The sequence below is a fragment of the Ictidomys tridecemlineatus genome, chromosome 9, assembly GCF_052094955.1.
Source record: "Ictidomys tridecemlineatus isolate mIctTri1 chromosome 9, mIctTri1.hap1, whole genome shotgun sequence".
Taxonomy (NCBI): Eukaryota; Metazoa; Chordata; class Mammalia; order Rodentia; family Sciuridae; genus Ictidomys; species Ictidomys tridecemlineatus.
The window spans coordinates 62,398,110-62,420,092 of NC_135485.1; the positions used below are offsets into that span (position 1 = coordinate 62,398,110).

Below are 21,983 nucleotides of genomic sequence, written 5' to 3' on the forward strand. Positions count from 1 at the left end.
AATCCTCTTTTTTTAACAAATCCCTCCTTTTCTCCATAACAAGGAAACACTGCTCCACCCGCCCCTTCCCCCAATTCAGCTTGGAGTACCAGTGTTTGGGTGGTAGGAATCCCATCTGGGTCCAGTTTTCAGCCTTACACATGAGGAAAGGATTCTGAGCAGATTAATATAGATGTCAATAATCTGACTCAAATGCTACCTTCCATTGGCGCTTATAATTGAAGGTTGACTCTGCTTATATTTTCAATGTCATTTCTCCTCTCCAGGTGGATGGATGGATATCAGAGTTATTGCAAAATAAATTCATTAGAGTAATTCACAGCAAGTGTAGGAAGTCCAGAGCTTTGAGAAAAGAGAGAGCAAGGGTCTCCATTGGGAGCAATCTCACTCAATCCAAGACAGCCCAGGTGACATGACACAGAAGGCTTACCTGCCAACCACCACAGGGGGACAGGAGGTCCAGAGGATCATACACAAAAATAATGTCACTGAACCAAGAGTGGTCATATAGCTTTTGATTCACTTCTATCTTCTGAAAAGCATTCTAAAAAGTCACTCCTTAACAATTTTATGTGGTGGTTCATGTTCTCTACCAGGTGTAGGAAACTGCTAAGTAAACTCAAGACCATCTATTAGATTGAAATGCAATTTAGTCAAGAGCGACCTCTCAGAAATACATGGATTTCTGACCTCAGCCTTTGAAATGGCTTCTCCCCCTCCCCATCAGCAATGTAGTGGTCTATTTGGAACCTGTGTCAACAAAGTCAAATATGCAGGGCCGAGGGGACAGCAGTGGGGTCAAGCAGTGAATGTTGGAACAGTGGCCAACATATTTTGTGATATTCAGGGAGTGTTTGGCTGGTTGATTGGTTGGTTGGTTTCATATTTGAGGCCAAATGCTATTCCTCTCACTTTGAACTGAAGTCAGCAGAAGAGAAGTGCAAACCTCCACTGACCACAAAGTACAGAAGCACAGTCCTAGGAAGCTGGGTGGTTCCCCTGCTGTGCCTGCAGGATGCTGGCCATGCTGACACAGGCGAGAGGAGGCTTCTTGTTCACTAGGGATTTCACCCTCTGCCTGCAGTTGCCCAGGCAAGAATTGCAGCCAGAGCAAAATTATCAGAAATTCGCTGGGAAAATAGATTCATCTCCTTTAAAAACTGCAAAAATAGGTTCAGCCCATACTATCCCACTTGAAGAATTTTTATTTGTTTCTGGCTTTTCCAGTGACTATGTTTCATCCTAGAGGTTGGATCATGTGTGGTCTGGGGATGCATCAGTAGTAAAGGACAGGAAGGAGGTAGGGACCCTAGGAACACTGTGCTCCTTCTGCTAAAGGTATATCTGAAAAGTGTCCTTTAGCTACTCAGAAGAGTTCGGCTTTTCTTTTTGAAATACACTACTTCCTTCTCCCATTTATTGAGTTAAGTGAATTGGGATTGTGTTTTCTCTAAACTTAATATTCAGTTTTTCATTTATTTATTCATTCGATTTATTTGTATATCTAAGAGTGCTTAGATACACAGCAAACAAAATAGGTAAAAAAAAAATTCTTGCTCTCGTGAATTTATATTCAATTATTTAATCCTTATGATAGATAGGCCACGAGGCAGGTCTGTTATGGTGCCCTTTTCACAGGGAACTTGCTAAAAGTCATACAGCCAGTGGAGGCTAAGGGGGCAAGTGAACCCAGGAGGCTGGCTCCAGAGAGCTCATATCCTTCCCATCAGACTCTACACTCCCTGGTGGGACTGATTGATGGCTGTGATTTCTAGTTCAGAAGAACAGAAGGTCAGGTACACATCTGTAATTTTTAGAGGTAAAGTCTATAATCCACAAGATGGTTTAATGACAAATATTTAAACAAAATATTGTGTGTGAATTTCCTGCTTTGAGGGGCATACTTAAATGCAATCTGTTTCCTTCGAACAAGCTCTGATAGGCAGGGGAGGATCGGCCAAACTGCTGAGAGACCAGAAGATTGGAGGATGCCATTGGTTTGCAAGTAGAGGCAGGTGCTGGGGTGAGGGAATGTCATATCAAGAATTCTCAAGCTCAAAAGTTTATCTCAGGCATCATTGGCATCAACCAAATAGTTCACATTTGGGATTTTTCTCAGACAGCTTTATGAGCTCAATTTGATTATCTCACTTAAATAAAATCAAGATAAAAGATAAAGTAACAGTCAATCTGCTCAAAGCATACTGTTCAACAAGAAATAGAGGCATTCTTACTTTGCTTACTGGCTTCTCAATCAGAGGGCTTGCAAAGCAAACTGGAGCTAGGCTGCTGTACACAGGTTTCCATTGTTGCTCCTGTAGTTAAGGAAACAGAGAAAGAGATTTCAGGGACTTGGCTGACTTTATGCTGCCGGGAGCCATTTCCCTGCTGCTCACAATAGTGCCTCAAGCACTTGAACTCCACATTTGTCACTTGAAATACCTGAGTCAGCGTTTTTGCATGGCCCTTCAGTCTACAGCCTATGCAAACCCATTTAACCTTGTACAGAGACAGATTACAAAACCACTTATGACATTCTGAAGGAATTAATATACCCATGTTGACAGCAATTCAGGATATTTTCAGCTTTATCTGTTAAGGTATTTTCCTAGAACATAAATTAGATTAAAAGAATTTTTTTTTTAAATGACTTTCCTAATATCTCATTCCCTAAAAACAATGACCACAGGTCAACCTCTGATTTTTAAACCTTTGATTCTGAATGGGATGATTTCCAAAGTTTTTTTTACCTACTATTCAGAATCCTCTCAAAGAACTCTTACTACTTTTTCAACTTCAGCTCCAACTCAACCCTACAATTTACCTGATAACTCATGCAATACTGGTCAAGGTATTTTTTTAAATGGTCTCTAATTTGTATCTTTGTTTATGCTGTTCCTGGTTCCTAAAAATATACTTCTTCAATATCTGCCTGTGAATTCCTACTTGTCCTATAAAGTCCAGTTCAACTTCCTTTAGGAAACATTTCCCTATGTTCCTCCACTTCTGACTAGAGTCACAATAAATTTCTCCCTACCACAGAGTCCCATGGTACTATTCTCAGAGTACTTGTCACTACGTGAGCCACCGAGGATGAAAATCATGTTTCAGTATTTTTTAGCCTTTATAATTTAGCACAGAGTAAAATTTTTTAAAAAAATTTCTAATTAGAATAAATTTTCTTTGGTTAACTGATCTCTTCCTGCCAGTCTTTATTAATTTCCATAACACCCTACTAGATCCAATTGTCTCCAATCCCAGTTCCAATCTCACCACACATATTTTTCACCCTCTTTCAATCTTGTTAGAAGAGACATCAAGAGGAAAAAAAATGAAAATTTAACTGTACATATCAACAAACCCCATAAAATAAAAATGAACTTTAATAATAAATCAGCAAGTATTGACCCATCCCCACCTCCTGCTGCTCATTAATTGGCTGTGTTATTCGAAGTAAAGGAAGATTTTTCAGTGATCTTAGCAAAGGAATGGAGTATAAGCTTCTGGACTCTCTACTCCTGCTGTTACTAATTATCTTACCCTGTCCCCAATGGGGCAAATTACTTATTCTCTCCACCAGGGTGGCCCTGCCTATAAATGTGGTTTGCATTATTTACACACATCTCACAGGGTATTTTTGAGACTAATTGCAGAGATATCCATGGCCTAGAAAGGCAAAGCATAACCCCTGGGGAGAGGGCCCTGCAATTTACCCTTAAGAGAAGTCATTCAAACCTCTGACTTCTTCCTAGAATCTGAAAACAGGGGCTATAGTTGGATTCCTAGAGATGTGGATTGCTGTCCATTAGGAGTTAAACCAAGACCAGCAACTCATTTCGCAGGTCATGTTCCAGCCGTCAAAGTGTAATTACCATCAAACCCCACTGGCGCAGGTTCCAACCATATTAGTGATGCATGAATGAAAGTTCCGAAAGATCGAATTACCAACTTCCACCTTCCAAAGATAAAAGGACATTGAATGGCACCAGGGAAAAGGCCAAATTATGTCAACTTGAGACTACAATTTTTTTTTTTTTAATGAAAATAACAGTTGCCATGTTGATGATAGGGAAACATGATTCTGTGTTGAGCATGTCAATCTGCAGAAGCAGTAGATGAATCTGAAGAACTTTGCCCTTCAGTCTGAGGCTGGTCCAGTTGCTATGGCAACATGTAACTAGCTTTCTCAGGAGGTTGTGCATCCTGATTTTCTTTAGACCAAACAATCCCTTGATAAGTTCACACTGGGTATACTTAAGACCAAAACAGCACAGCAGTTGCAAAACAGATTTCTTACTTGTAAATTATTTATTTGGTGGGAAAATACATTATGAGTCTGGACCACATAGAAAGGTAACTTCTGAAATAATGGTTTCATACGTAAGGTGTAGACTAGTGGTAGGTCTACAGTTATTATTAAACAGTGTTTCCCTTTTCCTTTCCCTCCCATCCTCATTTCAGGCTTTCCCCATGGGTTTTTATTATTCTGGTTTGGATGACTGGAATTATTTACCTTTAGTTCCCCACTAACTCACCATTTGCTGAATATGGGAGTCTGGATGCTGAGGTTGGACTTGGAACAAGGAGAGGAGTTAGAGAATTAAAGAAAGGTTGTTGAAGCCCCAGGCATATCAGCCATCCTCCACAGATCTCTGCAAAATGAGAGCGATTGTTGCCCCTGTATCTTCTTCTCATGATAACTTCAGAGTATCTTAAATTTGCTACACAACTTCTCAGAGATTTCCAAATGAAAGGGGCGAGGGTAATTTTTTCTAAGATCAGAAGAAGAGAAAAGCTATTATGAAGACCTTGAACTGTAATTACAACCTTTAGTGTTTATCCTGGTGCCTGAAATAGAATGACAATTCCTGGTACAAAAGGACAGAAATAATTGAGATTTTTTTGAGGTGCAAAGATATGGGGATCATCTGATAGGTTCTGCTAGAAGGACTGAGCAGTCCAGGTGATGTCGGCCGCTCAAACAATCCTACCTACTCAGAAGGAAAGAAAGTGTCCTCCCTCAGAAATCTTGATCTTATACTGTAGATAGAGAAGGCACATTTATATCTATCAATGGTCCCACCCTGTTTTCCACACACCTTGAACCTTGGAACAATTGTGTTCTATTTTGAGATGGACACAGCTTCTACCTGTCACTCATTGTTTATTGGGAGCAAATGTTTATTGGGATTTCTTGAATCTGCAGAGTACTTTAAAAATCTGTTAACAAAGCACTTCAGTTGCCCTTCCAACTGCTCAAAAGCCACAAACTGTTTCTGGGACCTAGGATGTGGAGGGAACTGTGACATTTCAAACACACTGTGGGAAAAGAGGAAGGAGAAAGTTCCTGAAGCAGGATGTGATCTAGATAACCGCCATTGCCCCCAGGCCCTGCTCTCAGGCTCGGCTCTGGTCATGGTGGCCAACCAACAGGGATTTGGGCTTGCCCCACCCATCGCAGCTGGAGTTCCTTTCTTGGAAGGGTCAAGCACACAGATACAGAGGTGAGGTGGCCTTGGAAAAAAGAGGAGGACTGGGTGGAGGGCATCTTGCTGTTGACTCACAGGGGCTTGACCAGACTTCCTCCCTTTTTCTACAGTTTTGGTGAACTTGAGTAAACTGTACATACTGCTACATTTTCCTCCTTCCTTTTCGACTATTATCACAGACATTTGAGCAGTGAGAGAAGGTCACAGGGGGAACAGCTCACAAGCAGTCCTGTTTTTGAGTTTTCTAGGCAGGATCTTGTTAGAGGCTAGCCTGCTTATGCATTCTCCAGCACCTCCCTTAGTACCCATTTCCCTTAAATGCTCTGCTAAATTTTTGCATTTAAATTTCCATTTCCTGGATGTTTTACACGCTGATTTTTAAAACGTCCCTTGGGCATTTGCCTTTCTTCCCAATGTGTTATATATCTTCTGTACCACCTGTGCCTATCACAAGGCTACCATTACACAGAGCATTAAAACAAGTACTGTTGCAACACTGCACATTAATGGGCTCCTGAAAGGAGACACGTTTCCCTCACCATCCCTGCATGTCTCTGAGTTGCCTGCTGCCTTTGTCCAAATGCATGCGTGCTCAGCTAGAGCACCACTTGGTGTCATAATCCGGTGACCACTTACCATCACGTTACATGTTCTCTATTTTTTTACAGTCTTTGGGTTTATAAGATTTAGCCACTACACAATGTTCCCTCAACAAAGTAGATTAGATTGTATTGATATCTTGATTTATATTTCTGCTTTTTCCCTGTAACTAAAAAAAAATTTTCCCTGTCTTTTGAATCATTGCTTTAGAGTATGTTTCCAAAAAGACATAAACATTTTTACACCTTTTGTTAGTTACTATGTAGTCATTACTTTTCAAAAGTCATTACTTTCCACAGCTCTAATACACAGCATACATACATAGTGTACATATTGAAGTACATTACTCAACACACACACATCAACTCTTTTTGTTTTCTTAACAGCAAACCCATGAGGAAACACCATAATTAACTTCATATTTATAGAAGACACTAAGAGCCACAGAGGTTAAGTAACACTGTGTCAGATGACCAAAGTCCCTTTTGGGGCGTCTTTGGCTTCAAGTGCCTGCTGTACCCAGTTCTTCCCTGGTTTCAGTGAGTAATTGATGACTCTTTGTCTATCCTGTACTTCTTCAGCTTGTGTCACAGTGCAAGAAGGAATGTGGAGTCATAAACATGGGATCAACATATAGCTCTGCACTTATTAGCTGTGAGATGCTGAGTGAGCTGCTGAACCTTGCTAAGCCTCAGTTTCCCCAAATGTAAAATGGGAAAATACCTACATCATAGGCTTGTTTGAAGAATTTAAATTGAAATTCAGTTCAGCAAAGAAACTTACATTTTAAAAAATGCTATTATTTTTTCACTTAAAGAAAGATTTTTTTGTCATTATTCCTTGTATTATTTTCCAGAGCAAACTAGCAATTGTCTAGGAGTCTTTATTATAGTTTAGTATGTAGATTTCCTTCTCTATTGTCAATCAGCAATCTAGAACTGACTTAATTCGATGTTGTTAGTAAGGATTTTTAATTATTAGTATTAACACATATTAATTGTACAAATTAATGAATTTCACTATGACATTTACATACATGCCTATGTTGTACCTATAGAATTTTTTTTTATTTTTAAAATTTGTTCTAATTAGCTATACATCATAGTAGAATGTATTTTGACATATTATATATATAGAGAGTATAACTTTTCATTCTTCTGGTTGATGTAGAATTACATAGTTACATCTATGAGAATTTTTATACAAAATATTTATAAGTAAACTAGAATTTTATAAAAATGTTTAAATAATGATTGTAATAATTATAAAAGCTACAGATACATTGTTTAGAAATTTATTAAATAAGCTTAAACAAGCATGTTTATTTTTAAAATTATAAGCAATATTCAACATTTATATATTATAAATCAAAACTATAAATATAAATTTATTTAAAATAAAACTTTTATCAGGCACAGTGGTACACACCTGTAATTCTAGCATCTCAGGAGGCTGAGACAGGAGGATTGTGAGTTCAAAACCAACCTCAACAACTTAGCAATGCCCTAAGCAACTCAGTGAAACCCTGTCTCTAAATAATATATAAAAAAGGGCTGGGGATGTTGCTCAGTGGTTAAGCGCCCCTGAGTTTGATCCCTGGTACCAAAGCAAAACAAAACAACAACTTATACCATTAACATTCATAAAACAAATATTTAAAATATTTCTAAAAAGCAATCAATTATGAATTAATTTAATAAGCACAGGTTTATAAATGTCAAGGCTTTTAAAATAAGTATGTCTGCCTCTAAGGACCTTATAAATAAGTTAATCATGATGCAGTAGAAAGCACTGTCCTCCTACTCTGAAGACCTGGATTTGAAAACTGGTTTTGACACTTGATATGAAACCTTTTTGGAGTTCCACTTCTTCATCAGTAAAAAGTACTCTATAGAGTACTTGAATATAAATAAATAAATAAATATATATATATATATATATATATATATATACTTGAATATATAAATATATATAAATGCATATACACACATATATAGTGATATATATATATATATATATATATATATATATATATATATAAAATACTTGATGCATATATACAGAGTACTTAAATATATATATATAGTCCAGTAAGGCATTGTATCTGAAAACAATCACCAAATTTTGATACATTTAAAAAGAGATGTTTAAAAATTCCTGATCTTTTTGGAATGTCAAAACCAAGTCATGTGCTAGTTATGCCACCCAAAAGTTCATCGAACTGTAGTACATACACTCTTAAGTCCTCCAGGAGTTAGAAAAGATAAATGAAATTAAAATGGGAAGCTACCAATTTAAACATGAGAAAACATCACACAGGAGAAATATTTCTCCATAGTTTCCAAATGTCTCTGAAGGTCAACTTCATACTGGAAATGATCCCAAAAGTATGAGCTCTAGAGGGTCTAAGTCTAAATCAATCATAATAACAGTGATTTCAACAGGAGGGTGGGGGACAGACAATGGGAGGGAGGGAACCAGGTGTGCTACAACCTGTGACTCTATATATTGGAGCAATTTGGAGACCTGCGCTGAATTCGGGTAAAGTTATGAGTGGATCAGAGGCAAGTTATGGGTTAGGTCCTTTCAAAATCCATACGCTGAAATCCTAATCCATGTAGTACCTCATAAAGTAGCTGTATTTGGATGCAGAGTTTAAAGTGGTAATAAAATGACATCATTCAATGCACTCTAATACAATTTGACGGGCACCCTTAAAAAGAGATTAGGATAAAAATACATGCAGAGGGAAGACAATGGGAAGAGACAGGGAGAAGACAGCTGCCTACCAGCCAAGAGGGAAGGCCTCAGAAACAATCAACCCTATCTATACCTTGATTTCAGACATCTGCTAAGAAGAGGCTTGAAGAAAAGAAGGAAAAAATTTATTATATAAGCCACCCAGTTTGGATACTTTGTTATGGCATCCTTACAAAGTATTCTAGCAAATAAGAGCCTCAATGTCAATGGGAAGGGCTTTAGGGTCAGAAGTCAGTCAGTGTAGAAAAGATTGCCAAATGGATTGAGAAGTGCTGAAGTAACCAGCAACAGAGCAGATGCAGACCTTGGAATAGGTGGGGTTTGCAAGTCAGCACTGAGCAGGCATTGAGGACATAAAGGTGTACAAGATGCTGTCTTACCCTCAAGGGCTCCCCAAGTCTAGGAGGGGAAAGGTAAATAAGTAATATTTAAGGTGGTAGTAAAGATTTAGGATATCTCTGTAGTATAGTTTAAAGTCCTGTATTGGGATGCCTCCTGCTTCACTTTTCTTGCTAAGGATTGCTTTGGCTATTCTGGGTCTCTTATTTTTCCAAATGAATTTCATGACTGCCTTTTCTATTTCTATGAAGAATGTCATTGGGATTTTAATAGGAGTTGCATTAAATCTGTATAACGCTTTTGGTAGTATAGCCATTTTGACAATATTAATTCTGCCTATCCAGGAGCATGGGAGAGCTTTTCATTGTAGAGGTCTTTCACCTCTTTTGTTATATTGATTCCCAGGTTTTTTTTTTTTTAGACTTGTGTGAATGGGGTAGTTTTCCTAATTTCTCTTTCAGTGGATTCATTGCTGATGTATAGAAGTGTATTTGATTTATGGTGTGATTTTATATCCTGCTACTTTGCTGAATTCATTTATTAGTTCTAGAAGTTTTCTGGTGGAACTTGTTGGATCTTCTAGATATAGAATTAGATCATCAATAAATACTAATAGTTTGAGTTTTTTTAATTTACCTATTTGTATCCCTTTAATTTCTTTCTTTCTGTCTAATTGCTCTGGCTAGAGTTTCAAGGATGATATTGAATAGAAGTGGTAAAAGAGGACATTCTTGTCTTGTTCCAGTTTTTAGAGGGAATGCTTTAAAGTTTTCTCCTTTTAGAGTGATGCTGGCCTTGCATATATAGCTTATATGATGTTGAGTTATGTTTCTACTATCCCTAGTTTTTCTAGTGTTTTTGAACATGAAGATGTGCCGTATTTTGTCAAATGCTTTTTCTGCATCTATTGAGAAGATCATATGATTCTTGTTTTTAAGTCTATTAATATGAGAAGTTACATTAATTGATTTCCATATGTTGAACCAACCCTGCATCCCTGGGATGAACCCCACTAGATCATGGGGCACTATCGTTTTAATACGTTTTTGTATGGGGTTGCCAGGATTTAAGAATCTATGTTCTTTAGAGATATTGGTCTGAAGTTTTCTTTCCTTGATGTGTCTTTGGTTTTGGTATCAGGGTGATGTTGGCCTCATAAAATGAGTTTGGAAGGGTTCCCTCTTTTTCTATTTCATAGACTACTTTGAAGCATTTGATGTTAATTCTTCTTTGAAAGTGTTGTAGAACTGAGAATCCATCTGGGCTTGGGCTTTTCTTGGTTGGTAGGCTTTGGATGGCATTTTCTATTTCATTACTTGAAATTGATCTGTTTAAATCATGTATGACCTCATTCAGATTGGGTAGGTCATATGTCTCTAGAAATTTGTTGATATCTTTGATATTTTCTATTTTATTGGAGTATAAATTTTCAAAATATTTTCCAATTATCTTCTGTATTTCAGACATATCCATTGTGATACTTCCTTCTTCATCTCATATTTTAGTAATTTGTGTTTTCTTTCTTTTTCTCTTCATTAGCATGGCTAGGGGTTTTTCTATTTTACTTATTTTTTTCAAACAAACAACTTTTTATTTTGTCAATTTCTTCAATTTTCTTTTGTTTCGATTTCATTGGTTTTAGCTTTGATTTTATTTATTTCCTGTCTTCTACTGCTTTTGGTGTTGATTTATTCTTCTTTTTCAAGGGTTTGAGATGTAGTATTAGGTCATTTATTTGTTGACTTTTATTTTTTTTAATGAATGCTTTCAATGCAATAAACTTTCCTCTTAGTACTGCCTTCATAGTGTCCCAGAGATTTTGATATGCTGTATCAGTGTTTTCATTTACCTCTAAGAGTTTTTTTATTTCATCCTTGATTTTTTTCTACTATTCATTCATCATTCAATGGTGTATTATTTAGTCTCCATTTGTTAGAGTAGCTTCTATTTTTTTTTATTTTGTCATTGATTTCTATTTTTATTCAAGTATGATCTGATAGAATGCAGGGTATTATCTTTGGTTTTTTTTGTATTTACTAAGAGTTGCTTTGTGGCCTAACATATGGTCTATTTTAGAGAAGGAGCCATGTGCTGCTGAGAAGAAAGTATTTTGTTTGTTGATGGATGAAATATTCTATTATGTCTATTAAGTCTTAATTATTGATTATATTATTTATTCTTTAGTTTCTTTATTTAGTTTTTGTTTGAAATATCTGTCCAGTAGTGAGAGAGGTGTGTTATAGTCACCCAGTATTTTTATGTTGTGGTCTATCTGATTCTTGAAATTGAGAAGGGTTTGATGGATGTACATAGATGCTCCATTGTTTGGGGCATAAGTATTTACAATTTTTATGTCTTGCTGATATAAAAAGTATATAAGAAGTATGAAATGTCCTTCTTTCTCTCTTCTGATTAACTTTGGCTAGAAGTCTACTTTATCTGAAAGGAGGATGGGAATACCTGCTTGTTGATACAATGCATATGAATGATATGTTTTTCCCATCCTTTCACCTTCAGTTTGTGGATGTCTTTGTCCATGAGTTAAGTCTCTTGAAGACAGCATATTGTTGGGTCTTGCTTTTTAATCCAATCTGCCAGTCTGTGTCTTTTGATTGATGAGCTTAAGCTGTTAACATTCAAGGTTGTTATTGAGATACGATTTGTATTCCCTGTCATTTTGGCTTATTTCTGGTTTTTAATTTGACACAGTTTCTCCTTTAGTTGAATATTCCTTTAGTGTGGAAATGGCATAGTATTGGCATCAAAATAGACACGTATATCAATGACACAGAACCGAGGACACAGAGAAAAATACAAATACAATTATCTTATACTAGATAAAGGTGCCAAAACACTCACTAGAGAAAAGATTGCCTATTCAACAAATGGTGCTGGCAAAACTGAAAATCCATATGTAGCAAAATGAAATTAAACTTCTATCTCTCACCTTGCACAAAAATCAACTCAAAGTGGATTAAAGACTTAGGCACTAGAACAGAGACCCTGTGCCTAATAGAAGAAAATGTAGGCCCAAATTCTCACCATGTCAGCCTAGGATCTGACTTTCTTAACAAGATCGCTAAAGTACAAGAAGTAAAATCAGAATAAATAAATGGAATGGATTCAAATTAAAAAGCTTCTTCTCAGCAAAAAAAAAAAAAATCAATAATGTGAGGAGAGAGCCTACAGATTGGAAGAAAATCTTTGCCACATGTACCCCTGATAAAGCATTAATCTCTAGGATATATAAAAAACTAAAAAAAAATAAAATAAACCCACCTAAAAAACTCTAATAACCCAATCAATAAATGAGCTAAGGAACTGAACAGACACTTCACAAAAGAAGTAATACAATCAATCAACAAATATATAAAAAAGTGTTCAACATTTCTAGCAATGCAAATCAAAACTACACTAAGATTTCATCTCACTCTAGTCAGAATGGCAATCATTAAGAATACAGGCAACAATAAATGTTAATGAGGATGTGAGGGCAAAGGTACACTCATACATTGCTGGTGGCTGGTGGGACTCAAATTGGTGTAACCACTATAAAAAGCAGTATGAAGATTCCTCAGAAAACTCAGAAAAGAACCACCATCAACCCAACTATTCCACTCCTCAGTTTATACCCAAAGGACTTAAAAGCAACCTACTACAGTGATGCAGCCATGTCATTGTTTATCACAATTCAATTCATAATAGTTAAGCTATGGAACCAACCTAGGTGTCATTCAATACATGAATAGATAAAGAAAACGTTTATATATATATATTATATTTTATATATAATATATATTATATATAATATATATTTAATATATATATTCAATGGAATATTACTCAGCTTTAAAGAAGAATGAAATTATGACATTGACAGTAGGATGGAGTTGGAGCATATCATGCTAAACAAAATAAGGCAATCCCCCAAATATCAAAGCCAAATGTTTTCTCTAAAATGTGGATGTTAATTCACAATAAGGGAGGGGGCACTAGAAAAGAATAGAGTTACCTTAGATTAGGTGGAGGGAAATGAAGGGAGGAGAGGGGATGTGTGGGTAGGAAAGATAGTAGAACAAATCAGACATTATTACTAAATGTATATATGTGACTACATGATCAAAATGATTCTACAACATGTACACTCAGAAAAATGAGAAATTATGTCCCATCTATGTATGATATGTCAAAGTATATAAATGCATTCTACTGTCAAGTATAACTAATTAAAATGAGTACAAAAATTAAAAAAGATTAAGGATTAAAGTGTGCAGTGGAAGGAAAAGAGGTGCATTCATCCTCCAACCCCAGAGGAAGAGTCATCTGTCACTGGGAGACTTCCAGCAGGAGGTGATGTGCATGCTGAATTTAAGGGAACAGCATCAAAGCCAGGCCGACAAAGATGGGTGGAATGGGGAGGGAAGGTCAGGGATATGAAAAGAGATTTATGGTGCTCAAAAAAGAGGAGCTATCATGGGCACAAAAAGAAGCATGGAATTTTTAAAAAAAGTTTAGTTTTTGTGCACACCATAAAAGTTTGGTTTTATATATTTATTTATGACAGTAAAATGCATTACAATTCATATTATGCATATAGAGCACAAATTTTTCATATCTCTGGTTATACACAAAGTATCTTTAGATCTTGCAGAAAGAGACTGGATGGTGGTAAGTGGAACAGCAGAGACAGGCAGGAAAGGCACATTTCTTTTAGAACAAGGTTTGAATGGATCATTTGGTGAACAGACAGAGGGATGCAAGAGACAGAAGAGGGATGCAAGAGACAGAAGAGTGCAAACTGGGTAACTGTTTAGGCTGCAGTTGTCACAAAGCAGGGAAGACAAGAAATGCTTGAATACCTAGATTGGTGAAGTAGCAGAAAGGCTACAGAAGGGGGAACAGACTTAAGAAACTCAGAATGTATACAAGAGTTGAAAGGAGGAAGGTGTAGAAATTATTGCTGACAGCTTTCTAGGAGGTCAGGGAGTAGAGACAAGGACCACAGACCAAGAAGGGGAAGACATGGGAGGGATCCAGTGAGGTTCAAAAAGGATAAATTGCTTAGAGTAAGGTATGCCTTAGTGACAAAAGGCACAAAGAATACTCTTCACTTTAGATCTCTTAGTTAAAATATATCACTTTTAATGTAAATGTTGTACTACATTTAGCCTTAACCTGCCTTCCTATCTGTACTGGAACTTTTTGCTACATCCAAGATTTTCTATCATCTCCTATGTATATATTATGTTTATTTGCAACTCAGTTCTTGAATATCTAGATTGATGAAGTACCAGAAAGGTGACAGAAGGGGCCACAGACTTAAGAAATAGTATGGAATTAAAATCATTAGATTTTAAACTTCTTAGCCCTTCTTCATCCACCCTGGTTCTACCATATACTATTTGCAGGACCTTCAGAAAGCTTTATATTTTTCCAAACCGTAAACTTCCTTGTGTACAAAATAGGGATGATAATAATGCCTGTGGAACCAGGTCATTGGGTAGATTAAATGAAATAAGCACAGGAGACCACAGGAACATTGGAAAGAAGCCCTCACCCAGACTGTAGAGAGGAGTGAGGGTGGGGGGAATAGAGGCATCTTCACACTAGTGGCAGTCCCCACTTCTGTCTACACTCACTCGGACACATCTCTTCTTTGGATGTTGGGAAGCTTCTCCACTCTTGCTCCCGCAGATCTCTTCGCCATTCCACACCTGTGATGCTCCAATTCTATTTTCTTCCCTCTTAAAACAAACACTTCACCAGGTGTAGGGGTTAAAGAGGCTGAGGCAGGAGGATAGTGAGTTCAAAGCCAGCCTCAGCAATTTAGTGAGGCCCTAAGCCACTCAGTGAGACCCCCATCTCTAAATGCAATATTAAAAAAGGCTGAGGATGTGGCCTAGTGGCTAAGCGCCTCTGGGTTCAGTCCCTGGTACCAAACAAAATGAAACAAAACAAAATAAAACAAAACACTTCAGAGGTTCACATTGCTCTTAGATGCAGACCAAAATTTCATCTTGGCTTACAAGGCCCTTCTAGGTTGGGCCTCTCCCTACCCCTCCTGACCAATATGGCACTATTTTCCTCTTTCCTTTCAGTGTCTGAAAAGTCAAGATTCTCTCCTGCTCCAGAACTTTTGAAAAGAACAGTTCTCTCTCCCAGAAAAATCTCAGCCACCTCTAGGTACCCACTCCTCACTTCCCTCTCTAAGTGGATCTGATTTTCCCTTCTATGTGTGGCTCAACTGTCATTTCTATCGGGTTCTATTCATCTCCTTCTTCATCCTCATTCCATAAAGTATTTCTCTTCTGGAACCTCTGTGAGAGTTGCAGTTGATCTGTGCACTTTTTTGCTTGTGTGTTTGTGTGACTTTTACTCAGACAGCACATATTATCTTCATTCCCCATACATCTGATATGCACGTGGCATAGCACAGGCGTTCAGCAAATATTTCTTGAGTAAATAAATGAATAGTTAAATAAATAAAGGGATGAATTCCTGTGATAATTCTTAAAAGACAAGTAAGAGAGGGGCAGGCAAAGGAAATAGGACAGAGTTTTCCAGGCAGTGGGTAAATATGCACATACAGAGGGATGTAAACTTATTTGAGTAAATGCAAATTGTCTGAAAGGTCATACTGTGCACAGGAGACTGGTAATGTGGGCAGGGCCAAACCATGGAGGACCTTGAGAATCATGAAGATGTGAAGAGCAAGAAAGGATCATCTGGATTGGTTATGTGTTCTACAAGAATCACTTTGGGATCATGATGGAGAAGAACGTGAAGTGGGAGACCAGGAGATCAGGCAGGGTCTTGGGAGGTATAACAGGGTGGCAGCATTTGGGGTTGGACAAAAGGGGTCAGAGTCAGGAGAATTAATCTTTTGCCCTCATCATAGCTCATGTTGAATTAAAATGTTCTTTCACAGGACATGTCTCTGGGCCTGTACTTCACAAATGCCCTATCTCCTACATGTATCCAGGTCCAGGTTGTTAGTATTGTGTCTCTATGGTCCCAAATAAAAGAAAAATGGATTGGAAGTGCCTCTAGAATACGGTGGAGGATGGGGAAGTTGTCATTCAATGGCATAAAAAACTGTATATTGATTGGGAAAGCTGAGCTTCATCTTAACTTTTAGAGTAAGGTGTGCTACTTTTGTTCCATGACAAATTAACAACATGTGAACAGGTGGTATGAATAAATAATCAATGTATAAATAAATTATAGTAGAACGCTTCTGGATGACATTTTGGCAACAATTTACCTTCACTGTTAGCTCTTTCAGGGCCAGCTGTCTTGTCTGGGTGCATGACCTGTGCAGTCGCACAGGACCAGGCACTCAGAAGGGCCCCAGGTTTGGCGCGCTCCTGCCTTGTTGTCATTTTTAAATTCTAAATAATTTAATCTTTAAACTCTGTTTTACAGATGGAAGTCCTGTGGGACAAGGGAAGATGCATAGAATAGAGGAGGTGAGCCTGATATATGTGACTATTGCCCTCTCTCCATATCATTTGCAGCTCATGTTTGCCATGTTCCATGAGCACAGAATTCCAGGGGAACCAGGATGCACAGGAGCTCAGAGAGACTGAAAACAAGTACAGGTGAAAATGTTATGGCTACACCTGACTAAACAGACGCTGACAGCCCTGAGAGACCATGCTTTCCAATTGAACCAGAACTTGCTTCCAATGCAACATGAAGGCAACGGTGTAAGAAACACAATCAACCAAAGAACCTGAGCATATCAGTTTCTATTCATGTTCCTTTCCTGTATTAGCCAAACACTCATGCTGAAAACAATGAGCTAGAAGGCAAGGAAAAGATAGGAGAGTCCACAGTTCCTTCCTTTTAGCCCTTCCTTATTTATCAATAAAGTGACAGTAGAAAACGCCTGTGGAAGGTGTATGTATATCAAGAAGTAGAATAAAAACAGGTGAGTTAGTTGTACAGCATGTCCTTCTGGTAGGAAAGGAAAAAACATTCAGGTGCAACTACTAAATACAAATTGTATGATTTCAGTAGTTCTACATATGCATTAAATACTCTTATATTCATGTCTAAATATGACATTGTACAATATAAAGACAAATGATAAAATGTATGTTAATATTTAAAATTTAATTTTTCTTCCCTTTAAATAACAAATAACACATTTAAAAAATACCATGACTTGAGATAAAGACTGAAGAAGACTAAAGAAGGAAGGAAAACTATTTATTTATTATTTATTTTACCCTGCTTTTTTAACCCTGCTTTTTGAACAGAGGGTCCTATATTCATATTATGCAAGAAATCTGCCAAGTAATGAAGCCAGCCCTGTTGAAAGGGAATCATTACCAGGTACCAAAGCACAGGCAACACAATCACCAATCCTGTTGGTTATCAGTTACAAAACAACTGAGCAAATTCTACTATATTTTAAAGACTGGTTTGTCTATATAAACTACCGTGATGTTTGCTCCTGGCTTATTTAGTAAGTGAAACTAATTTATACTCTTCTGTAAATTTATCTTGATTATAATGTAAGAGGATCCTAATAAAATGTTCTTTAATTATACATTGCAGCACTTTTCCCAAATCAGATGCTCAGGTATAATACAAGTGACAGAAATAGTCAAACTGGATCTTCAAACCACAAACATCAAGCTATCTGAAAACTTTTGAACTTCATTTGGTCCAAGCACCTGAAAACACTTCAATTAGAGGCTCCAACTGAGCTTTGGATTCTAGATCTAGAGAATTTCTGTTCAAAAAGATTTAATAAACTAATATTAGTACAAATTTTATGCAATTCTAAAATAAGAAAAAATTAAAACACCCATTCATCCTTTATTCTCAATACAACTTTTATAGAAAAGGAAATAAATCTAATAGTTCTCAAATTTTCAGAGCTTTTTGTGTTTCCCAAGCAAATGTATTTGGGCTTCTACTCTTATGTCCTTATGTTGACTCTTGGATTTATTTTTACTAATTCCCATAAGACTCTGAACATAGTAATGTGGTAGATACCTTAAGCCATCTCCTTGCCTTGAAGCTAAAAGATTGTTCAGAATTACTCTAATGTTTCTTTATAAAAAAATTTTAATTGATTTTTAAAAAAATAAATGATAGCAGAATGCAATACAATTCTTATTACACATATACAGCACCATTTTTCATATCTCTGGTTGTAATATAAAGTATGTTCACACCAATTCGTGGCTTTATACTTGTACTTTGGATAATGATGTCTAAGAAGTATAGATAGTATTAATACCAAACAATATAGTCCTTCACTGGTCTTTCTAGAAATATCTTGTGTTACTAGAAATTAAGTGGGCTTAGTTGGTAAATGACTTGCCAGTTGGTGCCATAACCCTTAGGCATAATTCTCCCACAGGGCAGGTGGGGGGCGTGCAATTTTAAGGAAAATGCCCCAGCCATTGATTGTCTGTACCTGTACCTTCTTTTCCAGGGAAAGACATTCATTCTGTGACTAATAATTACCATAAGGCTTGATATATAAATTACCAAAGGAGAGATGGCCCATTGCTTCTAATTCTGAATAAGGGGGAAAATCTCTTAAAATTTTTGTGGTAGGAAATACAACAGAGAGGGACAACCAATAACTGCATCTGAGAGCAGATACACTGGTGTTTCTCATCTTGCATCTTGTCCATCACTGGGTTTTTGCCTTCCCTGATTACACGTTCTACACCACAGTGATTTGAAGCAACGCAGTCCTCCTCACTTTAATCACGAGTTTAATGAGAGGAAAAAACCCAATTCCCCAAAATATAATCTATGTTGCAGACTCCACCCCAGCTAATATACACAGTTTTAGGTACCTAATTGTGATATGTTTGCAATGGTCAGGAACAAGAGTTGTGTTCTGTGAAAGTGGCAATCAACTCCAGATCAGATGAGCTCCCCTGATAGCCCCAAACTGGACATCAGAGCAAGCAGAGGTGACTTCTGTGTGACAGTGACCAGGGAAGCATTGTTAAACCAGGTGTTTCATTTTCTTTTTTAGAAAATGTGACCCATTATCCAACTATATTCAGATTGAACAACACAGAATTGAGCATCAAAAAGATCTGGGTTTGGGACTTTTTTCTTTGTGATTCCTCACAAAGGAAGGAAAGGCACTGCTAACCATTTCTCTTACTTGGCCACTCACCTCATAGTTTTTTCTGAATGGTCATCTCATAGGACACAGTGATAGATGCATTTTTGACATTATCTTTCATTCTCAAAATAATACTCCATGAGATGAAGATATGAGTGTAACTTATGAACAAGACAGTGTAGTGTACAATATAGTTCTTCACTGATCTTTCTAGAAATGTCTTTCATTGATGTGTACTATTCCATGCTGTGAATCTATCACGGTTTATTCATTTCCTTGCTTATGGACATTTGTATTGTTTTAAGTTTGGCACTATCACAAATAATGCTGCCACGAACATTTTTAGCTATGCCTTTTAGTACAAAAATGTCCATTTTTCCTTGGAATATATAACTGGGGAAAGAACTGTGGTATTAGAATTCCTGCTGATACTCAATTTTAGAAGACAATGCCAATAGTTTTCCAAATAGGAAGTACTAACATGTGCTTCACCAAATTTATATTTCCTCTGGCAAGGTCTTTTAATACATTTCTTATACTGCTTTTATTAGCTAGAGTTGGTTTCTTGCACATAAGAACTTCAAAAAACATGCAAAACCTAGGGAGGAATGTTCTAGGTTGATCACAGCAAGGTGAAAGGCCCTGAGGCATTATATGAATGCCTTGCATTGACTATTTACTAAGCTGGTATTGAGTTTGTGTTTACACATCTAGACCTACACTTCTAGACAGATCAATAGCCAGAAATAATCTTAAACATTTTTATTTGCTAATTTGATGCCAGGTACTATATTAGGCAAAAACCCTATAAAGTAGATATGATTCAAATTTATTTAGATTAAGAAACTTACATTTAATGGGACTGACTATAATTAATAGCAAAGTAGACACTGAACCGAAGATTATCTGGCTCCAAAGACTGTGTTGTTCATCAATATGCCACGTCAATATTGACTGTTTTTAAAGTCAAAGGAGGAGTTGATGAATTCACAAATGGTATTTGAAACAGATTTTATTAACTCCTAAATGATATTAAGCAGAAGTAAACATGTTCCAGAGTTCTTTCGTTTTTCCAATATCTGTGTAGAACATCCTAGGCAAGGTGGTTGATGTGTCATTAAAAAGAGGGAACATTCCAGGGAGTGGAGTACATGACAAATTGTTTGTGAATACTCTTCATTTACTGGCAGCTACTGAAGTTGCATTCCAATGGAGCTAAAAACAGTCTTAGGTAATGATGGCAACTCATATTCATAAAATACTTTGCATCACTAAATCATTACAGGTCAGAATGCTGCTAGGTCATAAAGAATATGTAATAATAGTGTCACCTTCCTCTCTTCCTCCTTCGACTCCTCCTTCTTTGCCTTCTCCTCCTCCTCCTCCTTCTCCTCCTCCTCCTCCTTCTCCTCCTGTTCCTTTTCTCCTTCTTCCTCCTTCTCCTTGAAAGATGCCATTTTTTTCAGAGGGTGTGTAGAAAGGGAATATAAATTTTCTTTGTGCTTGTAATTTGTTTTATTTCATTCTTAAAGACAAATGCTAAATTTGAATCAGCATATCAAAATTCTATCCTGATTTAGCCTGTAAGACTCTTCTTACACTTTAAGGCTGATGTGTTTTGATTGGTTGGCTAGTGTGGAAAGGTATTTGACCTTGTTGCTGATGTTATGTTGATGGTTGTTTTTCAATATTTGATTGGCATAAAGTGTTACTGGTCCAGGCCCCCTGATAAATGGTTCAGGGATGCTTTCTTGAAATAAAGAGAATTCCTTGCTTGGATGACATTTCCCTCGATTCTCTTTTTAAGTTTCTATTATTCTAAAACATAGGTAACATAAAAAGAAACATTTAAAAGCTAACTTGACTTGGCATATGCAAAGGCCATTTCTGCATATCATATAGCTGTGCCTATGGTGTCATGTTACACCAAAAGGCAACATGGGAGTCTGCTTAGAAATCTGTAGTTAACAGTCAACCCTTTAGAAAGAACATCTTTTGGCTAAATGGAGAAGAGTAAAATAGAGCAGTAAGAAGAGCTGAAGTATTTTCTTGCAGCAGCTTATTTAATTACATTGTTTCATAAACCAATTCTATTTTGAACACCCCTTTCTAAAAATTACTATTGAGCAGACAAGTTGCAGCATCATTTGCTGCCTGCTGCTTAGGATTTACAAGTGATTGCCAGATGCAAGTTGTGTAATTAATCATCTTGGAAGTAAAGTGATAACTGTGCCCTCCCTTTAAAATCAAAGCTAATGATATGTGTTGGTACTATTTTTGCAACTTGATACTTTCTATTTAGCAGCCACATGCATCCCAGTTGCTGCTCCCAAAGGAGCTACTTCAGCCCTCAGTATGTGGGCAGCTGAGTCCTGGACAAATTACACAGGTGAGCTGAGCATCTTAATGTGCTTCACCTTCCTTTCAGTCACAGTCACAGCCAGGGAAGCACCTTCCCAAGTATTGTTGGAGAAAGGCATGCTGTTCTGGAGAAGGGCAGACACTCAGCAGGTGCACAGCTTACTCGTGCAACACCAAGAATGTGCACACCTCATGATGGTGTTCAAGGAATACTCCAATCTTCCATATCTGAATTGGCAGTTAATTATTTTTCAGTGTCTCAGGATTTCATTATAATTGTAAAAAAAAGATGACTTCTGAAACATGAAAATGTCTTTCAGTAAAGA

General features: G+C 37.0%; 1 protein-coding gene and 1 long non-coding RNA gene across 6 annotated transcripts in view; one reads left to right on the top strand and one right to left on the bottom strand.

Moving 5' to 3' along the window:
• LOC144366736 (uncharacterized) overlaps positions 1 to 21,080 on the top strand; it is an 85,010-nt gene extending 63,930 nt beyond the window's left edge. Inside the window, exons 2-3 of the long non-coding RNA XR_013425843.1 lie at positions 16,614 to 17,661; positions 17,754 to 21,080. This is a non-coding gene — a long non-coding RNA (uncharacterized LOC144366736). The remainder of the gene's footprint in view (positions 1 to 16,613; positions 17,662 to 17,753) is intronic.
• The window catches only part of Rasgef1b (RasGEF domain family member 1B), a 553,928-nt gene that overhangs the window by 137,831 nt on the left and 394,114 nt on the right, over positions 1 to 21,983 (bottom strand). For 4 of the 5 annotated variants that reach the window (XM_005339699.5, XM_021719688.3, XM_078021465.1 and 1 more), the window contains one exon: positions 2,235 to 2,315. In XM_005339699.5, the coding sequence (XP_005339756.2) occupies positions 2,235 to 2,315 (81 nt within the window). Of the gene's footprint in view, positions 1 to 2,234; positions 2,316 to 4,535; positions 4,687 to 21,983 lie in introns of those variants that run through there. The other variant, XM_021719691.3, reaches the window with a different exon arrangement.